Genomic DNA, 27,879 nt, shown 5'->3' with positions numbered 1-27,879 from the left:
GTGTGCTATCAGTGTATAGATATATGCCTGTGTACTATCAGTATATAGATATATGCCTGTGTACTATCAGTATATAGATATATGCCTGTGTGCTATCAGTATATAGATATAGGCCTGTGTACTATCAGTGTATAGATATATGCCTGTGTGCTATCAGTGTATAGATATATGCCTGTGTACTATCAGTATATAGATATATGCCTGTGTACTATCAGTATATAGATATGTGCCTGTGTATTATGAGTGTATAGATATATGCCTGTGTACTATCAGTATATAGATATATGCCTGTGTACTATCAGTATATAGATATATGCCTGTGTATTATCAGTGTATAGATATATGCCTGTGTACTATCAGTATATAGATATATGCCTGTGTGCTATCAGTATATAGATATATGCCTGTGTGCTATCAGTATATAGATATAGGCCTGTGTACTATCAGTGTATAGATATATGCCTGTGTGCTATCAGTGTATAGATATATGCCTGTGTACTGTCAGTATATAGATATATGCCTGTGTACTATCAGTATATAGATATATGCCTGTGTACTATTAGTATATAGATATATGCCTGTGTACTATCAGTATATAGATATATGCCTGTGTACTATCAGTATATAGATATATGCCTGTGTGCTATCAGTATATAGATATATGGCTGTGTACTAATATATGCCTGTGTTCTATCAGTGTATAGATATATGCCTGTGTGCTATCAGTATATAGATATATGCCTGTGTGCTATCAGTATATAGATATATGCCTGTGTACTATCAGTATATAGATATATGCCTGTGTACTATCAGTATATAGATATATGCCTGTGTACTATCAGTATATAGATATATGCCTGTGCACTATCAGTGTATAGATATATGCCTGTGTGCTATCAGTATATAGATATATGCCTGTGTACTATCAGTATATAGATATATGCCTGTGTACTATCAGTATATAGATATATGCCTGTGTACTATCAGTATATAGATATACGCCTGTGTACTATCAGTATATAGATATATGCCTGTGTACTATTAGTATATAGATATATGCCTGTGTACTATCAGTATATAGATATATGCCTGTGTACTATCAGTATATAGATATATGCCTGTGTGCTATCAGTATATAGATATATGGCTGTGTACTAATATATGCCTGTGTTCTATCAGTGTATAGATATATGCCTGTGTGCTATCAGTATATAGATATATACCTGTGTACTATCAGTATATAGATATATGCCTGTGTACTATCAGTATATAGATATATGCCTGTGTACTATCAGTATATAGATATATGCCTGTGTATTATCAGTGTATAGATATATGCCTGTGTACTATCAGTATATAGATATATGCCTGTGTACTATCAGTATATAGATATATGCCAGTGTACTATCAGTATATAGATATATGCCTGTGTACTATCAGTATATAGATATATGCCTGTGTACTATCAGTATATAGATATACGCCTGTGTACTATTAGTATATAGATATATGCCTGTGTACTATCAGTATATAGATATATGCCTGTGTACTATTAGTATATAGATATATGCCTGTGTACTATCAGTGTATAGATATATGCCTGTGTACTATCAGTATATAGATATACGCCTGTGTACTATCAGTATATAGATATATGCCTGTGTACTATCAGTATATAGATATATGCCTGTGTACTATCAGTATATAGATATACGCCTGTGTACTATCAGTATATAGATATATGCCTGTGTACTATCAGTATATAGATATATGCCTGTGTACTATCAGTATATAGATATATGCCTGTGTGCTATCAGTATATAGATATATGGCTGTGTACTAATATATGCCTGTGTTCTATCAGTGTATAGATATATGCCTGTGTGCTATCAGTATATAGATATATACCTGTGTACTATCAGTATATAGATATATGCCTGTGTACTATCAGTATATAGATATATGCCTGTGTACTATCAGTATATAGATATATGCCTGTGTATTATCAGTGTATAGATATATGCCTGTGTACTATCAGTATATAGATATATGCCTGTGTACTATCAGTATATAGATATATGCCAGTGTACTATCAGTATATAGATATATGCCTGTGTGCTATCAGTGTATAGATATATGCCTGTGTACTATCAGTATATAGATATATGCCTGTGTACTATCAGTATATAGATATATGCCTGTGTGCTATCAGTATATAGATATAGGCCTGTGTACTATCAGTATATAGATATAGGCCTGTGTACTATCAGTATATAGATATATGGCTGTGTACTATCAGTGTATAGATATATGCCTGTGTGCTATCAGTGTATAGATATATGCCTGTGTACTATCAGTATATAGATATATGCCTGTGTACTATCAGTATATAGATATATGCCTGTGTATTATCAGTGTATAGATATATGCCTGTGTACTATCAGTATATAGATATATGCCTGTGTACTATCAGTATATAGATATATGCCTGTGTGCTATCAGTATATAGATATAGGCCTGTGTACTATCAGTATATAGATATATGCCTGTGTACTATCAGTATATAGATATATGGCTGTGTACTATCAGTGTATAGATATATGCCTGTGTGCTATCAGTGTATAGATATATGCCTGTGTACTATCAGTATATAGATATATGCCTGTGTACTATCAGTATATAGATATATGCCTGTGTATTATCAGTGTATAGATATATGCCTGTGTACTATCAGTATATAGATATATGCCTGTGTACTATCAGTATATAGATATATGCCTGTGTATTATCAGTGTATAGATATATGCCTGTGTACTATCAGTATATAGATATATGCCTGTGTGCTATCAGTATATAGATATATGCCTGTGTGCTATCAGTATATAGATATAGGCCTGTGTACTATCAGTGTATAGATATATGCCTGTGTGCTATAAGTATATAGATATATGCCTGTGTGCTATCAGTATATAGATATATGCCTGTGTACTATCAGTGTATAGATATATGCCTGTGTACTATCAGTATATAGATATATGCCTGTGTACTATCAGTATATAGATATATGCCTGTGTACTATCAGTATATAGATATATGCCTCTGTACTATCAGTGTATAGATATACGCCTGTGTACTATCTGTATATAGATATACGCCTGTGTACTATCAGTATATAGATATACGCCTGTGTACTATCAGTATATAGATATACGCCTGTGTACTATCAGTATATAGATATACGCCGGTGTACTATCAGTATATAGATATATGCCTGTGTACTATTAGTATATAGATATATGCCTGTGTACTATCAGTATATAGATATATGCCTGTGTACTATCAGTATATAGATATATGCCTGTGTGCTATCAGTATATAGATATATGCCTGTGTACTATCAGTATATAGATATATGCCGGTGTACTATCAGTATATAGATATATGCCTGTGTACTATCAGTATATAGATATATGCCTGTGTATTATCAGTGTATAGATATATGCCTGTGTACTATCAGTATATAGATATATGCCTGTGTACTATCAGTATATAGATATATGCCTGTGTATTATCAGTGTATAGATATATGCCTGTGTACTATCAGTATATAGATATATGCCTGTGTACTATCAGTATATAGATATATGCCAGTGTACTATCAGTATATAGATATATGCCTGTGTGCTATCAGTGTATAGATATATGCTTGTGTACTATCAGTATATAGATATATGCCTGTGTACTATCAGTATATAGATATATGCCTGTGTGCTATCAGTATATAGATATAGGCCTGTGTACTATCAGTGTATAGATATATGCCTGTGTACTATCAGTATATAGATATATGCCTGTGTACTATCAGTATATAGATATATGCCTGTGTACTATCAGTATATAGATATATGCCTGTGTGCTATCAGTATATAGATATATGCCTGTGTGCTATCAGTGTATAGATATACGCCTGTGTGCTATCAGTGTATAGATATATGCCTGTGTACTATCAGTATATAGATATATGCCTGTGTACTATCAGTATATAGATATACGCCTGTGTACTATCAGTATATAGATATACGCCTGTGTGCTATCAGTATATAGATATAGGCCTGTGTACTATCAGTGTATAGATATATGCCTGTGTGCTATCAGTGTATAGATATATGCCTGTGTACTGTCAGTATATAGATATATGCCTGTGTACTATCAGTATATAGATATATGCCTGTGTACTATTAGTATATAGATATATGCCTGTGTACTATCAGTATATAGATATATGCCTGTGTACTATCAGTATATAGATATATGCCTGTGTGCTATCAGTATATAGATATATGGCTGTGTACTAATATATGCCTGTGTTCTATCAGTGTATAGATATATGCCTGTGTGCTATCAGTATATAGATATATGCCTGTGTGCTATCAGTATATAGATATATACCTGTGTACTATCAGTATATAGATATATGCCTGTGTACTATCAGTATATAGATATATGCCTGTGTACTATCAGTATATAGATATACGCCTGTGTACTATCAGTATATAGATATATGCCTGTGTACTATTAGTATATAGATATATGCCTGTGTACTATCAGTATATAGATATATGCCTGTGTACTATCAGTATATAGATATATGCCTGTGTGCTATCAGTATATAGATATATGGCTGTGTACTAATATATGCCTGTGTTCTATCAGTGTATAGATATATGCCTGTGTGCTATCAGTATATAGATATATACCTGTGTACTATCAGTATATAGATATATGCCTGTGTACTATCAGTATATAGATATATGCCTGTGTACTATCAGTATATAGATATATGCCTGTGTACTATCAGTATATAGATATATGCCTGTGTACTATCAGTATATAGATATATGCCTGTGTATTATCAGTGTATAGATATATGCCTGTGTACTATCAGTATATAGATATATGCCTGTGTACTATCAGTATATAGATATATGCCAGTGTACTATCAGTATATAGATATATGCCTGTGTGCTATCAGTGTATAGATATATGCCTGTGTACTATCAGTATATAGATATATGCCTGTGTACTATCAGTATATAGATATATGCCTGTGTGCTATCAGTATATAGATATAGGCCTGTGTACTATCAGTATATAGATATATGCCTGTGTACTATCAGTATATAGATATATGGCTGTGTACTATCAGTGTATAGATATATGCCTGTGTACTATCAGTATATAGATATATGCCTGTGTACTATCAGTATATAGATATATGCCTGTGTACTATCAGTATATAGATATATGGCTGTGTACTATCAGTATATAGATATATGCCTGTGTACTATCAGTATATAGATATATGCCTGTGTACTATCAGTATATAGATATATGCCTGTGTATTATCAGTGTATAGATATATGCCTGTGTAATATCAGTATATAGATATATGCCTGTGTACTATCAGTATATAGATATATGGCTGTGTACTATCAGTGTATAGATATATGCCTGTGTGCTATCAGTGTATAGATATATGCCTGTGTACTATCAGTATATAGATATATGCCTGTGTGCTATCAGTATATAGATATATGCCTGTGTGCTATCAGTATATAGATATACGCCTGTGTACTATCAGTATATAGATATAGGCCTGTGTACTATCAGTGTATAGATATATGCCTGTGTGCTATCAGTGTATAGATATATGCCTGTGTACTGTCAGTATATAGATATATGCCTGTGTACTATCAGTATATAGATATATGCCTGTGTACTATTAGTATATAGATATATGCCTGTGTACTATCAGTATATAGATATATGCCTGTGTACTATCAGTATATAGATATATGCCTGTGTGCTATCAGTATATAGATATATGGCTGTGTACTAATATATGCCTGTGTTCTATCAGTGTATAGATATATGCCTGTGTGCTATCAGTATATAGATATATGCCTGTGTGCTATCAGTATATAGATATATACTTGTGTGCTATCAGTATATAGATATATGCCTGTGTACTATCAGTATATAGATATATGCCTGTGTACTATCAGTATATAGATATACGCCTGTGTACTATCAGTATATAGATATATGCCTGTGTACTATTAGTATATAGATATATGCCTGTGTACTATCAGTATATAGATATATGCCTGTGTACTATCAGTATATAGATATATGCCTGTGTTCTATCAGTGTATAGATATATGCCTGTGTGCTATCAGTGTATAGATATATACCTGTGTACTATCAGTATATAGATATATGCCTGTGTACTATCAGTATATAGATATATGCCTGTGTATTATCAGTGTATAGATATATGCCTGTGTACTATCAGTATATAGATATATGCCTGTGTACTATCAGTATATAGATATATGCCAGTGTACTATCAGTATATAGATATATGCCTGTGTGCTATCAGTGTATAGATATATGCCTGTGTACTATCAGTATATAGATATATGCCTGTGTACTATCAGTATATAGATATATGGCTGTGAACTATCAGTGTATAGATATATGCCTGTGTGCTATCAGTGTATAGATATATGCCTGTGTGCTATCAGTATATAGATATATGCCTGTGTGCTAACAGTATATAGATATATGCCTGTGTGCTATCAGTATATAGATATACGCCTGTGTACTATCAGTATATAGATATACGCCTGTGTACTATCAGTATATAGATATATGCCTGTGTACTATCAGTATATAGATATATGCCTGTGTATTATCAGTGTATAGATATATGCCTGTGTACTATCAGTATATAGATATATGCCTGTGTGCTATCAGTATATAGATATATGCCTGTGTGCTATCAGTATATAGATATAGGCCTGTGTACTATCAGTGTATAGATATATGCCTGTGTACTATCAGTATATAGATATATGGCTGTGTACTATCAGTATATAGATATATGCCTGTGTGCTATCAGTATATAGATATATGGCTGTGTACTATCAGTATATAGATATATGCCTGTGTGCTATCAGTATATAGATATAGGCCTGTGTACTATCAGTGTATAGATATATGCCTGTGTACTATCAGTATATAGATATATGGCTGTGTACTATCAGTATATAGATATATGCCTGTGTGCTATCAGTATATAGATATATGGCTGTGTACTATTGTTCGGGTACTAATCAGTCTCAACCGGCAGGGATAATACGCTGAGTTCGTACGAAAGGAATCACACCACACAGAGTCTGGTACAAAGCTCCTCACTCAGCATCAGGCGTCGCTGGCTTATTTATTACACACATTTGTTCTATATCTCCTTTCTCCTGGGGGTGGGTACATGTTATCACACTTTTATAAAAGCACGTATCACTGTAAGCCTCTTGATACTTGTGTCATCCTTGGATAGGTTCACCCTTATCTGGTCCTTTAGATATGTCTTCATAGTTCATAGTTTGTTCATACCAGGAAGTGACTTGTTATTTTATTAGTGCGTAGTCCCTGTTCAGGGGCCATCTTGCCACGTATACTTATCTAATCCTATTACTATTGCTTCATCACAATTATGTACACAACTCTATAGTCTATATTTTATTAAAGAAAGAAAATTATTATAAACATTAACTTCTGTCCACTCCATCCTTCACAGTCCCCCCTTTTATCATTATTTTCTTCATTTCTTAACCTAAGTGTGTCCGTGCTCTGGGAAAGGGGAGTAAAAGGATTTTTTCACCAGTTTGAGACGAGCCTCCCCTATTAGGAGACCCCCCTTTGTAGCTGGACTTAAAGAGTCGGTGCACACCCTACACTATCTATTCATCTTCAGAACAATAGTCTCGATAAAGGGTGGTTGTTTTCATGGATGGAGTTGGTAAAAGTCCTTCAATTTCTGAAGAAAACATAAAAGTGGGAGTTACTTCAGTTATAGTTTTAGTCATTAATTTCTTTATACATGGTAATACACAACAAGCAATAACTGCGAAAAGCACTAGAAAGATTAAGATTACAATCCCAATTTGGGCCAGAATTTTCTGCCATCCGGTTAACCATGAGAAATACTGATCCCATGGGTCTGTGAAACCTCAATTTCGTTTTAATTCCTCGGATAAAGAAACAATCTGTTTGATTGCCATGGTTACTTTGCCGTTTGGTCCTGTGTTATCTGGAATAAAAGTACGACAGGTAGTACCTATCATGGCACAAACGCCTCCTTTTTCTGCTAGTATCATATCAAGGGCCATACGGTTCTGGAAAGTCATAGTAGATGTGGGTCCTAACTGGTCAGCTAGACCTTGTAAAGCGTCCCTAGTATAGTTAACAAACCGTTGCTGGTTGTAATAGATATAATTTATCCAATCTACATTTTTGTTAGCTGTGATCATAGGGATTAATGATTCAAATCAAGCTGCTACCTGATCCCGGGCCTTGAATTCATCTGGGACCCCCCTTGGGACTCCTATAGCATCTATATACACATGGGGGTCAAAACTTCCTTTCAGATCTCTTTTTTCCCCTTGTAAATATGTGACTATTTTGAGAGATGGTCTCTTGGGTTTCTAACTGTATACCATTCAATACTCCTAAATATCTCTTAAAATTGTTATCAAGAATACAAAATATCTCCTATTTCTTATTTGGCTATTATTCATACATAATATCATCCCATCAGTTTCTTTTATTACAATCGTAGAGTTGAGCCTCTCCTTGTTGCATCTTTCATAAGTCTTATTTATCATTTCGTTTCTATTTTTACTGGTTGTATATTTCTGTCGATACTGTAAATCTGGTTCATAACAACAAAACCACAGTCCCAGTCTCTTCTTGTATGCTAATGTTGGCTGTTTTGTCTATGTGGAGGTACACAGTCCCTCCATGTGGCCCTTTTTTCCAAGTCCCTTCGGTTGTAGTCACATTTGTAGTATAACACGGGGCATTGGCCTTACAGGTGTAGTTACCCTGCTTTCTATCCACTGTGGCATTCGCCCACCCTGTCCTGAACTGTTCCAGTGATTCTGTACTGATTACGTGTACAGGAGTAGCAGTTCTGCCTTTTTGTATAAGAGCACACGCAACAACCGCCGCAACGACCGCAAAGATCTTCATTCTTCTGGCTGAAGAACCTTTTTACAATGACTGGCGTGAATCCAGCTTGCCTTTCCTTCGAGCTTCACTGAGGTGCTTGTAACGAGCAAAACTTGAAAAGGACCATCAAACCGTGGCTCAAGGCTCTTCCTCACGTGTCTTTTGACAATGACCCAATCTCCTGGTTCTAGCTTATACGTCCCTTCAACTGAATCAGGACCTGGAATGGAAGCAAATACTTGTGCATGCACCTTGGTCAATTGTTTGTTCAGTGTTGATACATAATCTGTTAGTCTACCATACTGCATTTGGAGCACCTGTGGAAAATAACATCCTAATCTGGGAGCCGACCCAAATAAGATCTCATATGGGCTGAGACCTGTTCTTTTTGTGGGCGTGTATCTTACTGAGAACAAGGCTAATGGTAGACACTCGGTCCATGGTTTCCCGTTTTCTACCATTGCTTTTTGGATTTTCAATTTGAGAGTCCCATTTAGTCTCTCAACCTTCCCACTGCTTTGTGGATGGTATGGTGTATGTAGGGCTTGACTTATGCCTAGAGCTGACAACACATGGTTCATGATTTCACCCGTAAAATGAGTTCCTCTGTCGCTCTCGATCACCTCTGGAACTCCATATCTGCACACCACCTCGTTGATCAGTTTCTTTGCTGTGGCTACGGCTGTAGCTTTGGTTACTGGAAAAGCTTCTGGCCATCCTGAAAAGAGATCAATACAAACAAGCACATACTCCTAGGTACCAACTTTGGGTAGTTGAATATAGTCTATCTGCAGTCTCTGGAACGGATATATAGGTCTGGGTGTGTGCTTCTGTGGTACTTTTACAGTTCTTCCAATATTATGTGTTGCACAGATCATGCATCCTTGTGTAAAACTGCTGGCCATCACACTAAACCCTGGAGCATACCACACCTTGTTTACCAAGTCCATCATTGCCGTTTTTTATTGGTGTGTCTCTCCATGTGTTATCTGGGCCATCATTGGGAACATTGTCTTAGGCAGGCACAGTTTATTCTGGCATTGCCAGAGGCCATCTTTTCGTAGCGTTGCTCCTTGGGCCGTCCACTTGTCTTTTTCTTCTTTTGTTGCTTGTCCTTGAAGTTTTTTGCCGTAGTTCCGGGCTTACAGCTGGTCTTGTTTCCTCTGGATCTTTTATCTGACATACGGCTGCTAACACGGGTAGCTTCTGTGCTGCTTGCTTTGCCGCTTCGTCTGCCAGGGCATTTCCTTTTGTCTCTGGTGAGACAAGGAGGCTGCTTCTAGGACTACATCTTCGGTGGTTACTGCATATCCTGTAAGAAAAGATCCTTCTACAAAATACCTTGAACCATCCACAAAGAGTATTTAGGTCTGGGTTTTGGAGTGGGGTATCTTTTACATGTGCGAAGCCCACTGTTTCCTGGGCCATAAGGGCCATACAATCATGTTCATCAGTTTCAGACAAAAATTGTGACCATACTTTACCTACGTCTTCTCCCCCCTTGCTCCAAAGGCAGTAAGGTAGCTGGGTTCAATGTAGTACAGCGGTGTAAAGTAACCTGCTCAGGGAGAAGAAGCGCACAGATTAATCTCAAATGTCTTGCAGTGGACAAATGCTTAGGTTGTACTTGAGTTAGAATAGCAGTAATATATATATCATGTGGTGGAAATGCCAGGACCAAATCTGAGGCCTTGTTTAACATTGAATTTACAGCAATGATAGCTCTCACACATGATGGGGAACCTCGGGCCACAGGGTCTAGTCTAGCTGAATAATATACTATCGGGCTCTGCTGTGGTCCATGACTTTGTGTGAGAACCGCAGTGTCATGTCCATTTTGTTCAGTACAGTACAAAGTATATGCTTGCGTAGAGGTACTCCATGGATTGGTGTCACAAGCCGCTACCAAACACAACTCCTCCTCATTCAGCTGATAATCCAGAATACTTTGAGAATCTCACTTTTATCAGGTTCTGCAAATACTTGATTAATACAAAAACAAATAAAAATAAAACATTCCCAAAAACTTTACATCAAATTAACAATGTCCAGACAAGTTTTGTTTTGCCTTCTCCCTCATCTAAATCCATAAAGACTCGTGTGAGTGATGTCACCTCGCCTCCTGTGTAACTTTGCTGGAGGGGGATGGTCTCTTACACATAAACCAAAATTGTACCTGATCAGTTCCTTCACCCTTCCCCCCTTTGTGGACTCTGCGAGAGTGATGTAGCAGAGTTCACAACTACATCTCAACATAACACTAATTTAACCCCTTGTAATGTACAACAGCCTGAAACAAAAATGACTTTTTCCTGACAAACATTTGATCTTTACCATGACATAACTCATGTGTGAAATCAAAAACAAAACAATTGTAGTTAGTTATTCAATAAAACAGAAAATATTATCTCTGATCACATTAATTACTGCAAACCAATAAACAGTATATAAAAATAGGGAACGGTGGGGGCACATACATTTTCAAAACCCCGTGTCTCACAGTATCTGTAGTTTAATACATCTGAATTAACATCAAAACACATGAAATCTGATCACATCATAACACATAAATATCGTAACTTTTATAACCAACAGCGCTTGCGCAAAAGAGAAGAAATGTATTTAGGTTTGTAGACATTACTGATATATATATATCTCAGCAGTGCATATTGAGATCCCTCTGTCTCATCAGCCCTGCAGACTGCACCCAGTCAGCCCCCCTCCTCCTCCTCTCAAACACAGCACACTTTAGGGGGGAGGGAGGTCACAAACTCGCAGCTTCTCACAATCTTAACACTTTCAATGCCGGCAAAACAACATACGTATCTGCAATCATTTATCACACCATTGTACAGGAATTATCTACGTTAATGTTTAACCGTACAATCTGACGGCCACCATCTCTATATTATGATGACGTGTTGTTTCATCAGTGAACTAAAACTGGAACTTCTGTAAATAGAAAAAACACTACAAATGACAAAATTAACAAGGTGATTATTTCATACTGATTTGGTTGGGCCGGGCGTGGCCACATCCTACGGAGGGGGCTTATAAAATCCACCTTCTTGTGTGAGTACCGGATATAACGGAACAACAGGTTTAGGTGTACCAAGATGGCCTCCTGGGGCGGGGAGTGGTGCCGAAGGCGTGGCATATATGGGAGGATCGGGGCGTGGAAAGTGACATGATACACAATATTCAACTTGGGGCGGGTTCTGTTAACCACAACTGGGACACTCCCACGAAGTTAGAATTCCACCGTCGCCATTATAGGGCGGTGGCTGGACACGTACTTTGTAATACACATATCTGATGATTTTACCCTTTCTGTCTCGTATTTCTTGCTCAGTAAACTTGTCTTTAGTTATGGCTATGGCTGTTCTTTGCCAAGCTAATGCTTCATCTAACTTTCCTTCGTCACTTAATCTTCCCTTGTTTTCCCTAAGAGCTGCAGCCCATTCTTCCATCTATAAATATGCCACCTATGTGCATAACTTTCTTACTATTTTCTACATTCTTCTTGCCTGTCTCTTTTTTTTTTTTTTTTTAAACACATTAAACATACTGTTCTATATTTAACACCGTCCTGAGAATGAAACCTTATTCTCGATGTTTCTGAACACAAAACACAATTTTTTTTTTATTTTTTTTTAACACAATTATAACTGACTGTCTGTCTCTGTCGTCTTAATGGTATCAACCTATACCCTGCGACCAATTAAATTATTACACTTACACCTGTCGTCTTAATGGTATCAACCTATACCCTGCGACCAATTAAATTATTACACTTACACCTGTCGTCTTAATGGTATCAACCTATACCCTGCGACCAATTAAATTAAATTATTACACCTGTCGTCTTAATGGTATCAACCTATACCCTGCGACCAATTAAATTAAATTATTACACCTGTCGTCTTAATGGTATCAACCTATACCCTGCGACCAATTAAATTATCACACTTATACTTATCACCTATGCCGGCGAGACGCGACTATCTATACTATGATTCTTGGAACCACACAGCGGGTTAACTCTCTGTCGCTGAGAGTGTGGCCGGGATCGACTCCAAATACCTCGGTATCTTATCACCTGCTCACTCTCCCACACGGATAAGAGCCAATATTCATAAACATGAACTTAACCTTACCGTGTTTTATTTGAAGCTGATCAGACTTCCTGGGAGCGTGGCTGGCGATTCAATGTTGAGGCGTCTGGGGGTCGTCGATCACGGACACGGCTTATCCCTCGAGTGTGGCCCCACGTCGAGCGCCAAAATGTTCGGGTACTAATCAGTCTCAACCGGCAGGGATAATACGCTGAGTTCGTACGAAAGGAATCACACCACACAGAGTCTGGTACAAAGCTCCTCACTCAGCATCAGGCGTCACTGATTTATTTATTACACACATTTGTTCTATATCTCCTTTCTCCTGGGGGTGGGTACATGTTATCACACTTTTATAAAAGCACGTATCACTGTAAGCCTCTTGTTACTTTGTGTCATCCTTGGATAGGTTCACCCTTATCTGGTCCTTTAGATATGTCTTCATAGTTCATAGTTTGTTCATACCAGGAAGTGACTTGTTATTTTATTAGTGCGTAGTCCCTGTTCAGGGGCCATCTTGCCACGTATACTTATCTAATCCTATTACTATTGCTTCATCACAATTATGTACACAACTCTATAGTCTATATTTTATTAAAGAAAGAAAATTATTATAAACATTAACTTCTGTCCACTCCATCCTTCACACTATCAGTATATAGATATATGCCTGTGTTCTATCAGTATATAGATATAGGCCTGTGTGCTATCAGTGTATAGATATATGCCTGTGTACTGTCAGTATATAGATATATGCCTGTGTACTATCAGTATATAGATATATGCCTGTGCACTATCAGTATATAGATATATGCCTGTGCACTATCTGTATATAGATATATGCCTGTGTACTATCAGTATATAGATATATGTCTGTGTACTATCAGTATATAGATATATGCCTGTGTACTATCAGTATATAGATATATGCCTGTGTACTATCAGTATATAGATATATGTCTGTGTACTATCAGTATATAGATATATGCCTGTGTGCTATCAGTATATAGATATATGCCTGTGTACTATCAGTATATAGATGTATGCCTGTGTGCTATCAGTATATAGATATATGCCTGTGTACTATCAGTATATAGATATATGGCTGTGTACTATCAGTATATAGATATATGCCTGTGTGCTATCAGTATATAGATATATGCCTGTGTACTATCAGTATATAGATATATGCCTGTGTACTATCAGTATATAGATATATGCCTGTGTATTATCAGTGTATAAATATATGCCTGTGTACTATCAGTGTATAGATATATGCCTGTGTACTATCAGTATATAGATATATGCCTGTGTATTATCAGTGTATAGATATATGCCTGTGTACTATCAGTATATAGATATATGCCTGTGTGCTATCAGTATATAGATATATGCCTGTGTGCTATCAGTATATAGATATAGGCCTGTGTACTATCAGTGTATAGATATATGCCTGTGTGCTATCAGTGTATAGATATATGCCTGTGTACTATCAGTATATAGATATATGCCTGTGTACTATCATTATATAGATATATGCCTGTGTGCTATCAGTATATAGATATATGCCTGTGTGCTATCAGTATATAGATATATGCCTGTGTGCTATCAGTATATAGATATAGGCCTGTGTGCTATCAGTATATAGATATATGCCTGTGTACTATCAGTATATAGATATATGGCTGTGTACTATCAGTGTATAGATATATGCCTGTGTGCTATCAGTGTATAGATAAATGCTTGTGTACTATCAGTATATAGATATATGCCTGTGTACTATTAGTATATAGATATATGCCTGTGTACTATCAGTATATAGATATATGCCTGTGTACTATCAGTATATAGATATATGCCTGTGTGCTATCAGTATATAGATATATGGCTGTGTACTAATATATGCCTGTGTTCTATCAGTGTATAGATATATGCCTGTGTGCTATCAGTATATAGATATATACCTGTGTACTATCAGTATATAGATATATGCCTGTGTACTATCAGTATATAGATATATGCCTGTGTACTATCAGTATATAGATATATGCCTGTGTATTATCAGTGTATAGATATATGCCTGTGTACTATCAGTGTATAGATATATGCCTGTGTACTATCAGTATATAGATATATGCCTGTGTATTATCAGTGTATAGATATATGCCTGTGTATTATCAGTGTATAGATATATGCCTGTGTACTATCAGTATATAGATATATGCCTGTGTACTATCAGTATATAGATATATGCCAGTGTACTATCAGTATATAGATATATGCCTGTGTGCTATCAGTGTATAGATATATGCCTGTGTACTATCAGTATATAGATATATGCCTGTGTACTATCAGTATATAGATATATGCCTGTGTGCTATCAGTATATAGATATAGGCCTGTGTACTATCAGTATATAGATATATGCCTGTGTACTATCAGTATATAGATATATGGCTGTGTACTATCAGTGTATAGATATATGCCTGTGTGCTATCAGTGTATAGATATATGCCTGTGTACTATCAGTATATAGATATATGCCTGTGTACTATCAGTATATAGATATATGCCTGTGTACTATCAGTATATAGATATATGCCTGTGTATTATCAGTGTATAGATATATGCCTGTGTACTATCAGTATATAGATATATGCCTGTGTACTATCAGTATATAGATATATGCCTGTGTATTATCAGTGTATAGATATATGCCTGTGTACTATCAGTATATAGATATATGCCTGTGTACTATCAGTATATAGATATACGCCTGTGTACTATCAGTATATAGATATACGCCTGTGTACTATCAGTATATAGATATACGCCGGTGTACTATCAGTATATAGATATATGCCTGTGTACTATTAGTATATAGATATATGCCTGTGTACTATCAGTATATAGATATATGCCTGTGTACTATCAGTATATAGATATATGCCTGTGTGCTATCAGTATATAGATATATGCCTGTGTGCTATCAGTATATAGATATATGCCTGTGTACTATCAGTATATAGATATATGCCTGTGTACTATTAGTATATAGATATATGCCTGTGTACTATCAGTGTATAGATATATGCCTGTGTACTATCAGTATATAGATATATGCCTGTGTGCTATCAGTATATAGATATATGCCTGTGTGCTATCAGTATATAGATATATACCTGTGTGCTATCAGTATATAGATATATGCCTGTGTACTATCAGTATATAGATATATGCCTGTGTACTATCAGTATATAGATATATGCCTGTGTATTATCAGTGTATAGATATATGCCTGTGTACTATCAGTGTATAGATATATGCCTGTGTACTATCAGTATATAGATATATGCCTGTGTATTATCAGTGTATAGATATATGCCTGTGTACTATCAGTATATAGATATATGCCTGTGTACTATCAGTATATAGATATATGCCAGTGTACTATCAGTGTATAGATATATGCCTGTGTGCTATCAGTGTATAGATATATGCCTGTGTACTATCAGTGTATAGATATATGCCTGTGTACTATCAGTATATAGATATATGCCTGTGTGCTATCAGTATATAGATATAGGCCTGTGTGCTATCAGTGTATAGATATATGCCTGTGTGCTATCAGTGTATAGATATATGCCTGTGTACTATCAGTATATAGATATATGCCTGTGTACTATCAGTATATAGATATATGCCTGTGTATTATCAGTGTATAGATATATGCCTGTGTACTATCAGTATATAGATATATGCCTGTGTACTATCAGTATATAGATATATGCCTGTGTATTATCAGTGTATAGATATATGCCTGTGTACTATCAGTATATAGATATATGCCTGTGTGCTATCAGTATATAGATATATGCCTGTGTGCTATCAGTATATAGATATAGGCCTGTGTACTATCAGTGTATAGATATATGCCTGTGTGCTATCAGTGTATAGATATATGCCTGTGTACTGTCAGTGTATAGATATATGCCTGTGTACTATCAGTATATAGATATATGCCTGTGTACTATCAGTATATAGATATATGCCTGTGTACTATCAGTATATAGATATATGCCTGTGTACTATCAGTATATAGATATATGCCTGTGTACTATCAGTATATAGATATATGCCTGTGTGCTATCAGTATATAGATATATGCCTGTGTACTATCAGTATATAGATATATGCCTGTGTGCTATCAGTATATAGATATATGCCTGTGTTCTATCAGTGTATAGATATATGCCTGTGTGCTATCAGTATATAGATATATGCCTGTGTGCTATCAGTATATAGATATATGCCTGTGTACTATCAGTATATAGATATATGCCTGTGTACTATCAGTATATAGATATATGCCTGTGTACTATCAGTATATAGATATATGCCTGTGCACTATCAGTGTATAGATATATGCCTGTGTGCTATCAGTATATAGATATATGCCTGTGTACTATCAGTATATAGATATATGCCTGTGTACTATCAGTATATAGATATATGCCAGTGTACTATCAGTATATAGATATATGCCTGTGTGCTATCAGTGTATAGATATATGCCTGTGTACTATCAGTATATAGATATATGCCTGTGTACTATCAGTATATAGATATATGCCTGTGTACTATCAGTATATAGATATATGCCTGTGTACTATCAGTATATAGATATATGCCTGTGTGCTATCAGTATATAGATATATGGCTGTGTACTAATATATGCCTGTGTTCTATCAGTGTATAGATATATGCCTGTGTGCTATCAGTATATAGATATATACCTGTGTACTATCAGTATATAGATATATGCCTGTGTACTATCAGTATATAGATATATGCCTGTGTACTATCAGTATATAGATATATGCCTGTGTATTATCAGTGTATAGATATATGCCTGTGTACTATCAGTATATAGATATATGCCTGTGTACTATCAGTATATAGATATATGCCAGTGTACTATCAGTATATAGATATATGCCTGTGTGCTATCAGTATATAGATATATGGCTGTGTACTATCAGTATATAGATATATGCCTGTGTGCTATCAGTGTATAGATATATGCCTGTGTACTATCAGTATATAGATATATGCCTGTGTACTATCAGTATATAGATATATGCCTGTGTGCTATCAGTATATAGATATAGGCCTGTGTACTATCAGTATATAGATATATGCCTGTGTACTATCAGTATATAGATATATGGCTGTGTACTATCAGTGTATAGATATATGCCTGTGTGCTATCAGTGTATAGATATATGCCTGTGTACTATCAGTATATAGATATATGCCTGTGTACTATCAGTATATAGATATATGCCTGTGTATTATCAGTATATAGATATATGCCTGTGTACTATCAGTATATAGATATAGGCCTGTGTACTATCAGTATATAGATATATGCCTGTGTACTATCAGTATATAGATATATGCCTGTGTGCTATCAGTATATAGATATATGCCTGTGTGCTATCAGTATATAGATATATGCCTGTGTGCTATCAGTATATAGATATATGCCTGTGTACTATCAGTATATAGATATATGCCTGTGTACTATCAGTATATAGATATATGCCTGTGTACTATCAGTATATAGATATATGCCTGTGTACTATCAGTATATAGATATATGCCTGTGTACTATCAGTATATAGATATATATGCCTGTGTACTATCAGTATATAGATATATGCCTGTGTACTATCAGTATATAGATATATGCCTGTGTACTGTCAGTGTATAGATATATGCCTGTGTACTATCAGTATATAGATATATGCCTGTGTACTATCAGTATATAGATATATGCCTGTGTACTATCAGTATATAGATATATGCCTGTGTACTGTCAGTGTATAGATATACGCCTGTGTACTATCAGTATATAGATATATGCCTGTGTACTATCAGTATATAGATGTATGCCTGTGTACTATCAGTATATAGATATATGCCTGTGTACTGTCAGTGTATAGATATATGCCTGTGTACTATCAGTATATAGATATATGCCTGTGTACTATCAGTATATAGATATATGCCTGTGTGCTATCAGTATATAGATATATGCCTGTGTACTATCAGTATATAGATATACGCCTGTGTACTATCAGTATATAGATATATGCCTGTGTACTATCAGTATATAGATGTATGCCTGTGTACTATCAGTATATAGATATATGCCTGTGTGCTATCAGTATATAGATATATGCCTGTGTGCTATCAGTATATAGATATATGCCTGTGTACTATCAGTATATAGATATATGCCTGTGTACTATCAGTATATAGATATATGCCTGTGTACTATCAGTGTATAGATGTATGCCTGTGTACTATCAGTGTATAGATGTATGCCTGTGTACTATCAGTATATAGATGTATGCCTGTGTACTATCAGTATATAGATATAGGCCTGTGTACTATCAGTATATAGATATATGCCTGTGTACTATCAGTATATAGATATATGCCTGTGTACTATCAGTATATAGATATATGCCTGTGTACTATCAGTATATAGATATATGCCTGTGTACTATCAGTATATAGATATATGCCTGTGTACTATCAGTATATAGATATATGCCTGTGTACTATCAGTATATAGATATATGCCTGTGTACTATCAGTATATAGATATATGCCTGTGTGCTATCAGTATATAGATATATGCCAGTGTGCTATCAGTATATAGATATATGCCTGTGTACTATCAGTGTATAGATATATGCCAGTGTGCTATCAGTATATAGATATATGCCTGTGTGCTATCAGTATATAGATATATGCCAGTGTACTATCAGTATATAGATATATGCCTGTGTGCTATCAGTATATAGATATATGCCTGTGTACTATCAGTATATAGATATATGCCTGTGTACTATCAGTATATAGATATATGCCTGTGTACTATCAGTATATAGATATATGCCTGTGTACTATCAGTATATAGATATATACCTGTGTACTATCAGTATATAGATATACGCCTGTGTACTATCAGTATATAGATATATGCCTGTGTACTATTAGTATATAGATATATGCCTGTGTACTATCAGTATATAGATATATGCCTGTGTACTATCAGTATATAGATATATGCCTGTGTACTATCAGTATATAGATATATGCCTGTGTGCTATCAGTGTATAGATATATGCCTGTGTACTATCAGTATATAGATATACGCCTGTGTACTATCAGTATATAGATATATGCCTGTGTACTATTAGTATATAGATATATGCCTGTGTACTATCAGTATATAGATATATGCCTGTGTACTATCAGTATATAGATATATGCCTGTGTGCTATCAGTATATAGATATATGCCAGTGTACTATCAGTGTATAGATATATGCCTGTGTACTATCAGTATATAGATATATGCCTGTGTACTATCAGTATATAGATATATGCCTGTGTGCTATCAGTATATAGATATATGCCTGTGTACTATCAGTATATAGATATATGCCTGTGTACTATCAGTGTATAGATATATGCCTGTGTACTATCAGTGTATAGATATATGCCTGTGTACTATCAGTATATAGATATATGCCTGTGTACTATCAGTATATAGATATATGCCTGTGTACTATCAGTATATAGATATGTGCCCGTGTACTATCAGTATATAGATATATGCCTGTGTGCTATCAGTATATAGATATATGCCTGTGTGCTATCAGTATATAGATATATGCCTGTGTACTATCAGTATATAGATATACGCCTGTGTACTATCAGTATATAGATATATACCTGTGTGCTATCAGTATATAGATATATGCCTGTGTATTATCAGTGTATAGATATATGCCTGTGTACTATCAGTATATAGATATATGCCTGTGTGCTATCAGTATATAGATGTATGCCTGTGTACTATCAGTATATAGATATATGCCTGTGTGCTATCAGTATATAGATATATGCCTGTGTACTATCAGTATATAGATATATGCCTGTGTACTATCAGTATATAGATATATGCCTGTGTGCTATCAGTATATAGATATATTGCTGTGTACTATCAGTATATATTTCTGTCACTTATTATTGTGGGGCACGAGGCGTGATGATGAATTTAACCTCCATGTACCTCAGTAATAGTAATTAACCCCATCATGTACCTCACACATTAACCCATTATGACTGAGAAACATGATGGGGTTAATTACTATTAATGAGGTACATGGAGGTTACATTCATCATCACGCCTCGCGTCTCACATCAGAAAACGGAAGAACTTTTTTATTATTTTTTTATTACTGCTTGTAAAGTATCGTTTTGATATCGAAATCGCAATACTACACGAAGTATCGGTATCGGAGTCCAAATTCTGGTATCGTGACATCCCTAATGACCGCAGGACCGAAAAGCTCCGCACCCCCCTATATAGATCTGGTATACGGCTTCATCTACCTGATGATTCTCTGGGACATTGTGATTTTCCTCTGGACAGTCCTGGGAATACAGAGGACTGGGACATCTCTCTGGTGGATTTCTCCTACTGGATCCATCTGTAGGAAACACACAGGGACTGAATACATGACTACTGTATATCTGTCTATATATCACACACTTCTCTCTACACTTCTATGTTTACTGATCAGAGCCGGAATTACAATGTTGAGGTCCTCACTACCGGTGTCGATGTTCCTGCACCTTGTAAGCCGCAGGCCTAAAGTAGACTGTGCCCTACCAGAGCGAACGGCGGGGCGTAACTGGCTCCCTGCTCCACCATAGTATTTACCTGTATCTGCCTTCTGTGGACGCGGATACACATGAAAGTGGCGGGACACAGGACGCCTCTATTTAGTTACCTGCAACCAAAAATGGTCTGGGTGTCACTTGCTTATTAGCCTCTTAAAGGCTGTGTACACCTCTGTAGGCAATATTTTCTATACATATTAATTAACCCCTTCACGACATGGCTATATACTTTCCAACTCCTGATGTCCTGGGCAGGTGTCACATAAATAAATATTGGCAGAATGGAACAGGGTTGTACTTTCCTGTCCGCCGGCTCTCTCCACAAGTGCCGGCACATCTCCCCCTTAGTTTAATCAAACTTATGCCAAACCCCTGCAGATAGCACCTCATCCCCTGTAGATAGCGCCACTGAAGCTCCCTCTAGGAGCGGAATCATTTGCCAGAGCGTTGCCGTCAACTTGGCTGGAAATTGTGCTTCTAGAGGGAGCCCCTGACGTCTCTGTCCATATATGGACAGTGATGTCAGGGACTCCTCTGGGAGTGGAATCCATGGCCTATTTTTGACCTGTTTAAGAGAACCATTTCTCAAATCTGACGTGTTACTTTAAGGGTATGTGCACACGGGGCTGATAAGATGCAGATTTTCTGCAAAGTATTTAATTGCGAGAAAATCTGCAGCGTATTACAGTAGTAGCAATGAGGATGAGATTTTAACAAATCTCATCTACACGTCGCGCCAAAAATGAGTTTTGGACGTTCCGCCGTGTTTACGCCATGTGGAGACGTATCAGAAGTGGGAATAAGATTTTACTTATCCAAGACATTGTGAGATTGTTTTTTCGGAACACGTTGTACTTTATATTAGAGGTAAATTTAGCTCCATACATTCTGTGTTACAGTTACTAAGGATGAAAAAAGACACAAGTCCATCAAGACCAACCTATAATCCGACCGTGTTGATCCAGAGGAAGATAAAACCCCCATGAGGTGGATGACAATTGTCTAATTAGGGGAAAACTCCTCCCCGACTCCAAATCTGGAAATCAGAATAAATCCCTGGATCAGCGTCCCATCTCCAGAATCTAGTGCCCAGAACTTGTAATATTAAAGAGAACCTCCGATTATACTGACATTATATAGGAAACTATTATACTGCCGGAGTGTGCCGATAATCGTCTTTCTACATGACTTGTATTACCAGGTTTACTTCTGACTACAGCACGGACTGCCCATAGTCCACGCTGCCGGCTGCCCATAACTCTGCATTAGGAGACAGCGCGTCCTGCTCGTCTTCATGGCTCCTGTATCCAGAACGGCCGCCAGCGCTGTACAATGTAATGTGACCTGTAATGCAGAGTTATGAGCAGCCGGCAGCACGAAACACAGGGATCTAATGTCATGTAAAAGGAGCCGAAATTGTGGAGCTCCTACATTACATGTCATTGTACACACGTGTATATGTGCTGCACATGACGGTATTAAGGCCTCAACATGACCGCCAGTCCAGCCTGTGCCCACAGTAATGCCAATATATATCTGTCTCTTCTCACCTTGTGATGTGCGTGGCCGGTAGTCCTCCATCATGACCTCCTCGTACAGATCCTTGTGTCCTTCTAGATACTCCCACTCCTCCATGGAGAGATAGACAGTGACATCCTGACACCTTATAGGAACCTGACACACACAATGATACAGTCATTACCCAGACACCTCCAGTGCTGTTACTGTAGAATTTCCCAGCATTCCCAGCAGTGTCACCTCTCCAGTCAGCAGCTCCGTCATCTTGCAGATCAGTTCTAAGATCTTCTTCTCATGTATCCGGGAGTGAGGGGGAGGCTCTGTGATGGGACTACTGCTCCATCCTCCTGACTCATGGATGATGGGAGTCGTACAGTCACCCGATGTCTTCTTCACTATTGTGTACTCCTGTGTATGGAGAGAGACACTTAGAGAACTGAACACAGTATTCCCCCCTCAGTAGAAAGAGGGAGATTGTGACCCCGCTGTATAGAGCTCTAGTGACCCCACATCTGTAATACTGGAGACCTCACCTACAAAAAGACATTGAGAAAATAGAACGAGGCCAAAACTAAAAAGGATATAATATTGGGGGGGACTAGATGGACCATGTGCTCTCCTCCTGCCGTCATCTCCTATGTTTCTATATAGATGTCATCCTGATCCTCCTGGTTCCTGGTCATTCTCATTGCTCTACATTACTATTGCTGCATTGGTGACATGACACATAACTGACCATATTGGTGGCTGACCTTCAGCTTCTTGACGTCACTTGGAAGATCTGGACGTTGTTATACAGGACACTGGATTTCTCCTATTATGTATTGTCCCTTCCCTATGTGGGACTTGTTCTATAATGTAGAAAAGTTTACCTCTCCGCTCAACAGGTAGATGATCTCCAAGGTGAAGTCTAATATTCTTCTGCTCATCTCATTCCTGTCCTTGTCCATTCTTGGTGGGTCATTCAGGAGAAGGAACGTTGTGGAGGAGAAGATGAGAAAACTGGAGGAACTGGAGGATCTAGTACTGCAGACGTCTTTATGAGGAGAGGAGAAGATGGAGATCATACAGGGGACATCATGTGTGACATACAGAACCTCACTTATTGATCATTGAGAGAAACATCTTCTCAGAGCCGTCACCACATGGAATAAAGGGGTATTCCCAACACGGACAACTCTCCCCAGGATATGCCAGAAATGTCTGATAGATGCGGCTCCACCTCTGGGTGGCCTTGTTAGGCGGTTTCCGTAGCTCCTATAGAAGTGAATGGAGAGACACAATCTGCTCAGGTCCTCCTGCTATATAATCTGCTGCCAACAGATCAGACGGGTGGTCAGTGTGACAGATGCCCTTTATGAATGAATACACCCCTAATATACGTTTTTACAGATATTAGAAGTTACCTCAGAGATCCTGGATCTTCAGAGACATCTAAAATTCTTAATTATTATAGTATTCCCCTTTTCCTTGTAGATTATTTTACCTGATAGTAACTTTATTCACATCTGAAAGACAGATACTAACCATGGTTAATAGAAACCGGCTGTCAAGTGTGCAGGCGCGGAAGGTCCCGCCAGACCAGTGTGCAGGCGCGGAAGGTCCCGCCAGACCAGTGTGCAGGCGCGGAAGGTCCCGCCAGACCAGTGTGCAGGCGCGGAAGGTCTCGCCAGACCAGTGTGCAGGCGCGGAAGGTCCCGCCAGACCAGTGTGCAGGCGCGGAAGGTCCCGCCAAACCAGTGTGCAGGCGCGGAAGGTCCCGCCAGACCAGTGTGCAGGCGCGGAAGGTCCCGCCAGACCAGTGTGCAGGCGCGGAAGGTCCCGCCAGACCAGTGTGCATGCGCAGAACATCCCACCAATACAGTGTGTATGTCCTGGTAGTTTAGTGTGAGGAAGCAGCATGTATTGTGCGGTGTGTGCAGGATCTCTGCATCATCTTATCACTTAGCAGTCACATCTTACACACAGACTTCTGTAAAGCGTGACCTGTCCTCCATCGTCTACATTACTCGGTGCTTTTCCTTTTAAACCTGTTCCCCCACTTCTTCCTTATTCTGTGCTCCTTCTAGACCTGTCCTCTGCTTCTACATTACTCTGTGCTCCTCCTTCTAGACCTGTCCTCTGCTTCTACATTACTCTGTGCTCCTCCTTCTAGACCTGTCCTCTGCTTCTACATTACTCTGTGCTCCTCCTTCTAGACCTGTCCTCTGCTTCTACATTACTCTGTGCTCTTCCTTCTAGACCTGTCCTCTGCTTCTACATTACTCTGTGCTCCTCTTTCTAGACCTGTCCTCTGCTTCTACATTACTCTGTGCTCCTCCTTCTAGACCTGTCCTCTGCTTCTACATTACTCTGTGCTCCTCCTCCTAGACCTGTCCTGTGCTTCTACATTGCTCTGTGCTCCTCCTCCTAGACCTGTCCTCTGCTTCTACATTATTCTGTGCTCCTCCTTCTAGACCTGTCCTCTGCTTCTACATTACTCTGTGCTCCTCCTCCTAGACCTGTCCTGTTCTTCTACATTGCTCTGTGCTCCTCCTTCTAGACCTGTCCTCTGCTTCTACATTACTCTGTGCTCCTCCTTCTTCTAGACCTGTCCTCTGCTTCTACATTACTCTGTGCTCCTCCTTTTAGACCTGTCCTCTGCTTCTACATTACTCTGTGCTCCTCCTTCTAGACCTGTCCACCACCTTCGGCACAGTCGATCACACCCTCCTGATACAAATTCTCTAGTCCCTTGACATCACAGACTTGGCCCTCTCCTGGATCTCCTCATACCTTACCAACTAAAGATTTACTATCGCTCCCTCATGGGTCTCAGTGTTCTGGATCCCTTACTCTTCTCCATCTAAATCTTTGGTCAAATTTACCTCTGGTCTTGATGTTACCTCCCTGTTATCTAGAGTGTCTAACAGTTATCTCCTCCTTCTCCTCCCACTTCCTTAAGATTAACATGGAGAAAACGGAATCATCTTTTCCCCATTTCACTCAACCCCCTTACCAGAACTATCAAATCACAGTTAATGGCTCCACACATTTCCCCGTCTCACAGGTCCGCTGCATTGGGATAATCCTTAATTTCAAATAGCACAGCCAAGCGCTTACCACTTCTTGCTGCCTCAACCTCAAAAACTCTCTTGAAGTCAGTCTTTCCTCGAACAGACATAAATGCTAGTATATATGCCCTCATCATCTACTGTCTAGACTACTCCAACATCCTTCTCTGTGGCTTCCCATCTAAGACTATTGCACCCCTTCTACCCATTCTCAACTCAGCTGCAAGGGTAAATCTACCTTGTCCCCTCATTCCACCTCTGCGGTCACTGGCCACCCATTGCCTACTAAATTAAGTTATACATATTAAAAATGACATGCAAGGCTGTCAACAACCCGTCCCCTCCATACATCTCTGCCCTAATCTCCCAATACCTACCCACACCTAATCTCCGGTCCTCACAAGACCTTCTTTGTTCTCATTTTATCTGTTCCTCACATCATCATCTAGATTTCTCCCGTGCTTCCCCCACATTCTGACCTCTTTAGCCCAACTCATCAGATCTCTCCCACTATCCAAACCTTCACTAGTAACCTGAACATCCCCTCCTCAGAAAAGCTTACACCCTAAAATAACCGGCTGCCACTACTCCACCGGATGACCAGCTTCTACCCTCACCTACTGTCTCCTCTTGTAGTGTCTATGCGGGCAGGGTCTCTCCTATTGTAGAGTGCAGTCTATGTGGGCAAGGTCTCTCCTTCTCTTGTAGAATGTAGTCTATGTGGGCAGGGTCTCTCCTTCTCTTGTAGAGTGCAGTCTATGTGGGCAGGGTCTCTCCTTCTCTTGTAGAGTGCAGTCTATGTGGGCAGGATCTCTCCTTCTCTTGTAGAGTGCAGTCTACACGGGCAGGGTCTCTCCTTCTCTTGTAGAGTGCAGTCTACACGGGCAGGGTCTCTCCTTCTCTTGTAGAGTGTAGTCTACACGGGCAGGGTCTCTCCTTCTCTTGTAGAGTGTAGTCTACGAGGGCAGGGTCTTTCCTTCTCTTGTAGAGTGCAGTCTATGTGGGCAGGGTCTCTCCTTCTCTTGTAGAGTGTAGTCTATGTGGGCAGGATCTCTCCTCTTGTAGAGTGCAGTCTACACGGGCAGGATCTCTCCTTCTCTTGTAGAGTGTAGTCTATGTGGGCAGGGTCTCTCCTTCTCTTGTAGAGTGTAGTCTACGCGGGCAGGGTCTCTCATTCTCTTGTAGAGCGTAGTCTATGTGGGCAGGGTCTCTCCTTCTCTTGTAGAGTGTAGTCTACGCGGGCAGGGTCTCTCCTTCTCTTGTAGAGTGCAGTCTACGCGGGCAGGGTCTCTCCTCTTGTAAAGTGCAGTCTATGTGGGCAGGGTCTCTCCTTCTCTTGTAGAGTGCAGTC

General features: G+C 38.2%; 1 protein-coding gene and 1 long non-coding RNA gene across 4 annotated transcripts in view; both read right to left on the bottom strand.

The window, feature by feature from the left end:
• The window catches only part of LOC142714054 (oocyte zinc finger protein XlCOF8.4-like), a 99,253-nt gene that overhangs the window by 44,013 nt on the left and 27,361 nt on the right, over positions 1–27,879 (bottom strand). For 2 of the 3 annotated variants that reach the window (XM_075848629.1, XM_075848630.1), the window contains exons 3-7: positions 24,348–24,732; positions 23,716–23,883; positions 23,508–23,631; positions 22,898–22,993; positions 21,667–21,764 (exon numbers count right to left, since the gene is read on the bottom strand). In XM_075848629.1, coding sequence (XP_075704744.1) covers positions 21,667–21,764; positions 22,898–22,993; positions 23,508–23,631; positions 23,716–23,883; positions 24,348–24,542 — 681 coding nt within the window. In that variant the 5' untranslated portion in view covers positions 24,543–24,732. The remainder of the gene's footprint in view (positions 1–21,666; positions 21,765–22,897; positions 22,994–23,507; positions 23,632–23,715; positions 23,884–24,347; positions 24,733–27,879) is intronic. The other variant, XM_075848631.1, reaches the window with a different exon arrangement.
• On the bottom strand, positions 7,241–13,644 carry LOC142714057 (uncharacterized). Its single transcript, XR_012870270.1, has 2 exons — positions 13,233–13,644; positions 7,241–7,882 (listed from the first exon to the last, which is right to left on the bottom strand). It is a non-coding gene; the product is annotated as an uncharacterized LOC142714057 (long non-coding RNA).

This window comes from Rhinoderma darwinii, unplaced genomic scaffold (assembly GCF_050947455.1).
Source record: "Rhinoderma darwinii isolate aRhiDar2 unplaced genomic scaffold, aRhiDar2.hap1 Scaffold_439, whole genome shotgun sequence".
Taxonomy (NCBI): domain Eukaryota; kingdom Metazoa; phylum Chordata; class Amphibia; order Anura; family Rhinodermatidae; genus Rhinoderma; species Rhinoderma darwinii.
Note: the sequence above shows the minus strand (reverse complement) of the source record. Positions and strands in the feature narration are given on the sequence as shown.